Below are 6,186 nucleotides of genomic sequence, written 5' to 3'. Positions count from 1 at the left end.
TGGTTCAAATGGCTCTGAGCACTATGGGACTCAACATCTTAGGTCATAAGTCCCCTAGAACAGAACTACTTAAACCTAACTAACCTAAGGACATCACACACACCCATGCCCGAGGCAGGATTTGAACCTGCGACCGTAGCAGTCAGTAGCTTATCAATTGATCAAATAGATCCAGACCACCCACTGCATGATTATATCTTCTCACTATTTCAGGTCTTTCTACTTTCACTTATTTATGGTGCTTTTTGTCCCCAAACTCAACTTCATCCACTGAGCCTTTACCAACAAAGTTAGAACACAATACAACTGGCCTATTGTCTAACCACTTAAACATGGTAATGTCATCAGCACTAGTGATTTCTTCACAGTAACATCTGGTTTGTTTCATTATTGTTTTATCATCTGAGAAAAGCAAGTTCTTTCCAAACCTGTTTTGACGGACGGTACCTGCTGCATTGATGCCTTGAGATTTCAGAAGTTGAAACAGATGATAAGATGAAAAGAAGTTGTCAAAGTATAGTTTATGACCTTTACCTTTTGAGAGTGGAACAGAAAATCCTAAAACAACAGCAGGACCTAATCCAAATTTTTTGCAGCATGGCGTATTTAGTTCAGTTGTAGCACCTTGATACAAAAGGAAATCATGCACTATTCCACTCTTTCCACACAACATGAAGACTTTGAATCCCCATGGACTTGATTTCCCCTTGATATACTGCTTTGCAGAAAGCTTCCCAGTGAAAGGAATAATTCCTTCGTCCACACAAACATTCTCTTCTATAGGAAGTTCACTGCAGCGTTTTCGAATGGCTGTGTAAACTGGCCTGACTTTGTAAAATTTATCTTTATTTTCAGGTGGCTTCTTCAGGTTGTTCACCACGTGTAAATTTGTTCGTAATTCTAAAAATCTGTCTCGTGACATGTTTTCCCAAAACACACTTACCTTCAGGCTTGTATCCCAATACATTCGTATTCTGGGAAATTTCAAAGCGCCAGTCGGTATATGCATACCAAATAGCACCTCTAGTTCTTGAGTTGTTGTCTGCTTGAATGAGTATTTGCCTTGTTGTAATGAATAAATATTAGTATGTGCTGCCATGTTAGTGAACAAATCATCTGGTATATATCTTTTGAAGTATTGTATCGGAGAACACAAGACAGATTCTTCAAAATTTGGAGCTTTGTATGTTTCTGTCATGGTACTTAGAGGCTTGCGTTTCCATTTTATGGATTCTTTAGGTGTCACCATTATGTTGTCACACAGGTTATTCAATTCTGGGTTGTTTTCATTGCATAATAAGTTCATTTCAGCATCCATCACGTCTCCGTCATCTTCATCTTCAGATATGGTGTTTCTACACACATCATTCACGCCCACTTTATCTGCTCCAACACGTTTCACTATCTGTGGAGCTTGCCTTTCAATCAGTGGTATACTGTCGTCCTCATCTCCACTCAAACTAATGTCAGAAACTTCACCATTTTCAATTATGTCCATAATCAAGTCCCAATCTTTCTCCACAGAAAGAAATTCCTTATCCATATTTGTAAGTCAAAAGCCAGAAATCTAAAATAAAATCCTGTGTACTGGTCAGTTACTCTCCTCCTTGCTGCTGGTACTGAAATTACTGAAACAAATACCACACATAACTACCATCACCATGCAAACACATCTGAGACAAATTTTAGGTTACATTTCCAATATTACACCATTAAAGACCTGTTGTGCACAAATGTGTACATTAAATTTACCTGATACATAAAACAAATATGAACTGAATGAAATTGCTGAAAATTCCACTGAAAGAATGTATAACGTTTCCAAAAGAAGAAAACCACACAAAACATTCATTAACAAAACCCACAATGTGACTATTACAGCAATAAAGTCAACGAGTAATGGCTTCCCACAGAGAGACAACACCAGAGAGTATATTTTACTATGTAGTTCACAGACTGCTCACAAGAGAGCAGTAGCTGCTGGAGCATGGCTAAACTAAACCTACAAAAATTTGGACAATTAGTTTTGATGCACCTGACATTTCTTGCCAGCGAAATATTAGTGAACAAACTTTATGTACACAATTGTGTCCACCAGGTCTGAAAGGGTTAAGTAGTTCTAAGTTCTACGGGACTGATGACCTCAGACGTTAAGTCCCATAGTGTTCAGAACCTTTTGAACCATTTGAACCGATAAACCAATATCACGCAATTGAAGTCTAACACTTCTCTTACTATACCGTTGCGTTGAGAACGGTAAAGATTAACTTTCTTCAGTCGAATGACTGAGCAAAACTTCAATATCTGTCTCACGAATTATCAAACTTCCAAAACTGAAACAATCTAATAGCGTTTGCATCCAGACAACTATCGGAAAAGTAGTCTAGAGCGACTCAAGAGCAGCTAACTAACTGAACATTTCCATATCCGAGTTGCATTCTAGTCGCATTGAATTTCCTTGTCGATGCGGCTGCTACTCTCTTCCATGGTAAATGTTATCTTTGATTGAATTACTTTCTTGACTTTAACCTTCGTTCATATGATTTTGAATTTATCCTATAGATGTTTGATAAAGAATCTATGATAATCCTCTCCTTTTATCTCCCCTTTTCGTATGCTATTCTCAGTATTTGAATGATACAGGTGTTAATCAAAATATTACCAGTGTAGATTTGATCTTCAGTAGTTGCCGTCACTGTCAAGATGACTCACCTCCCTACTTTAGGTTGCATTTCCGACAGCATAAAAGTCTGAATTAGTTGCAAGGCTGTAGATAAGGTAGGAATAATTTCGTTTACTAGTGTGTTCTATGTAATTTGCGTTTGGTTAGGTATAAGATACTTCGTGTAGTAGTGTAATTCACCAACTAGGACGTGTGCGGTTCATTAGACGGTGTAACAAATGACAACATGTGGCGCAGTGATTCGTTCGACGTAGTGTGTACTGGTGCGTGGGTGTGCGTGGGTGTGCGTGCGGCTGCGTATCTAACGCAATGCGCTGCTCTGGCGCCTGCAGCAAGGACGCTCCATCAGCCGGCTGTGCGCGCCTCCGCACGCTCAGTTACGTTTTGTGTTTGCCTGCGATGGCGTGGCCTGTTATTTGGCACTAGTGTTTGACTATGGCGAACTAGTGAAGTTGCGATACTCAATACTTCAACTCTAACTACGATTCTGATTCTATTCTTCTTAAAGTAGCACTCTCTGTCGAACAATTCCGAGCCCAGCTGCCCTCCGTACTTAGCCAGGTTCGATACAGAGATGCACATCGCAGTCGCCGGCTATACTAAGCTACGTATATCCGCCAATTCCTGGATGTGCATGGCGAAGGAGTACACGCCCGAAGACGCCCAAGAGCGGCCCTACTTCCTTTAACTTGCAACCCCGAATACCAATAGTCTCTTTAACGGCGGAACATAAAAACTTTTAATCCCTGTTTCCCGAGATAGCGGAAACATATTATTGGGTCCTATACGAACTGAGATGCATTACATTAGAAACGATTGTGTCCTCTACCAATTACGTAGAGTGCCGGTATCTCTCTATGTGAACATTGACTAAATAAGTTACTCTTTCATCGCATAGTATTGAAGAATTAACATTGAATATTCACTTGGTTTGTAACCTGGGAAAAGTTTTCACTAGCTTCTGCTAGACAATCGATAAAAGTTCCTCTTAAAAGATAGCAATTTGTGTTGTGTACGTCGGCAGACATCATTATGAAAAGGTGTACTTTATTTGAGCATTAGACAAATTGATTTGTGGTTAATAGCTCTTGCAGCGATATTCAAAAGGGTAGTTACCAGTGCTGTCGTATGGAGGATGAATGGCATAAACACTACAACTGTAGTTCCCATAACCAGGTACCATAGCACAGACCACTCCTCTTCACAGAACACTCACCTCTCAACGTTCTTTGTCATACTCTCCAGCATTTCAGTGCAGGCATATGACGCGCTAAAACTTCGGTGCAGCTAGCAGCTCTCTTTCATTACAGTGGCACTAGTAGGTGTATTTTGTTACTGATAGTCATACGTACTTTGCATAGGTGTGCTGTGTAGATGGACAGTGCAACGTGTGAAAAGAAACATCATTAAAATTACTGTGTCCTCCCCGGCTGAATGTTAGGTTTGTATGTACTGTGTAATTATTTCTTTCGATAATAAATGATTCCAAAACCTTATTGATACATAGATTGAACTCTGGGGTAAACTCCATAGTTCAAGCGTGGATTTGTACTCTCAGGGTGGGAAACAGAGAGAGATGTGGTGTGGTGTGATATTTACAACGAGGCAGATGAAGCTGGTATGAGAGTGACCCAGCGATTACAAGCATTGCGTCTGACATCCTCCAGTGTGATTCACAGGAACTGCAGAAAATGTGGACAGCTGTAATCGTTCCGTTACCTTAAGCTCTGGAGAACTGTATTACATGGAAGAGACAGACAGTGGCTATAACTTATCTAATATCCCAGGATCGAGTTTTAAACTCGTGTTAGTGTAGGATCATGATAGTACCGTATCATTTGTCAATTACTTTTTCCATTCAGGAAGTGGTTTGGAGCCCTTGCGACAACTTATCGTACTATTCGAGCAGATATTTCCTCATCGAATATAATTATCCTGCCGTTCCAACCCATACTTCCAGCACTTTGCTTGCTCGCTACTTACTCTACACTTTGCACTTACATGTTAGTAAGCTACATTTAAGGCTGCAGCAGCGCATGCAACTGAACAAGTATTACATGAAACTTCAAATGAATATGAGTTAACAGCTACGCTTGATACAAACTTAGTCTCTTGACCTCAGTGCATAAGGATGCTTGTTCCTTAGGGAGTATCTAGGTCTGACAGGTAAAGGTTTTACCTTCTTTTTCTTCACTTTAGCCACTGTAGGTCCTGGCATAGTTGACACACTACTAGGCGATGGATCAGGCAAAACTGTCGGAATGGAAGGTGCTTTTGCATAAAACTGTTTCAGACGATCAAAATGTACTATCACTAACCGATCTGGCAAGTGAATTTCAGCATTTACTGGAGAGGTTAACCGAATGATAGGGTACGGTCCCTCATGTTGAGGTGCAAACTTCTTTGTTCTTCCTCGTCTTATTGTTGGGTTATGCAACAAGATTAAATCTCCAGGCTTGTAAAGAGGCATTACTGCATTCTTATTACTCCGCTGTAATTGTTTTTTGGTGGCTCTGGAATTATTGGTTTGAACTTGTTTCCAAATTGACTTGAAATGGCGGCATAACCTCTTGACTTCAGTTATATCCACACCTGGGGGCAAATTGTCCAATTCAAAAGGTGAGTTCATAGGTTTGTCAAAAACTCTCTCATAATGACTATAGCCTGTTGACTCATGGACATGGCTATTATAGGCTGAAGCGACTATGTTGATATAACGGTCCCAATCTGAATGCGTTCTGTTTACATAGTAACTTAACATTTTCTTAGTTGTCCTGTGGACACGTTCCAGGCGGCCATTTGCCTTTGGATGAAAGGGGGTGGTTCTCCACTTTTTGATTCCTAGAAGCTTGCAGCCTTGAACGAATAAAGCCGACACAATGGACAGGATGTATTTATTGTTTTGATAGCTTTGTGGAAAAGGACCGACGATATTCAGGGCAATATTCTGAAATGTTCTCGTCGCCTCTGGAAGGCTTTGTAAAGGTATTTGGCGAAATAGCGAGCGGAGTGAGTGAGCAATTGAGCCAAACGTGAAACAGAAGCTACCGAAACATCCTACAAGACGACGACCCGTGTGGAAGTCATAGACTGATGTATGTGTAACGTATGTGAGAAAATGGAAGAACTTAAGGAGTGCTGCTGGAGCGAGGTTTGCTATCGAGTACCGTTACACAAGCCTGACAACGTGGCAAGAGTGCTGACCGCATTCCAATTCAGTACTTGTTCACTGATAAAATCGAACGCGCTTCAAAACAGCAAAACGACGGTATGGTGTGGTATCGACTTTTTACTTTTAAAATACAGAAGGAAAACCGGCATCTAAAACTGCGTATCGAAAACAGATGTGAAAGTGTTTACGTGACGAATCAGAAGCGGTACTCGGAGATCGGTTTACGAAAAACACATTTCCTAGCCACATGTAGGACTGTTAAAGTACGTTTCATATTCTCTTAAGCACAATAAAAGCGAATATTAACATATCATTCCTTTTCCACAACGGG

At 40.5% G+C, this 6,186-nt stretch overlaps 1 protein-coding gene across 1 annotated transcript; it reads right to left on the bottom strand.

The window, feature by feature from the left end:
- Nucleotides 1–229: 229 nt before the first annotated feature.
- Nucleotides 230–1,543, bottom strand: LOC124719885 (piggyBac transposable element-derived protein 3-like). The gene has a single exon (XM_047245065.1). It carries the CDS (start codon nucleotides 1,541–1,543, stop codon nucleotides 230–232), a length of 1,314 nt encoding a protein of 437 aa, XP_047101021.1.
- Between the last annotated feature and the right edge of the window lie 4,643 nt (nucleotides 1,544–6,186).

This window comes from Schistocerca piceifrons, chromosome 11 (assembly GCF_021461385.2).
Source record: "Schistocerca piceifrons isolate TAMUIC-IGC-003096 chromosome 11, iqSchPice1.1, whole genome shotgun sequence".
NCBI classification, from domain to species: Eukaryota; Metazoa; Arthropoda; class Insecta; order Orthoptera; family Acrididae; genus Schistocerca; species Schistocerca piceifrons.
This window is presented reverse-complemented; position numbering and strand designations above follow the sequence as displayed.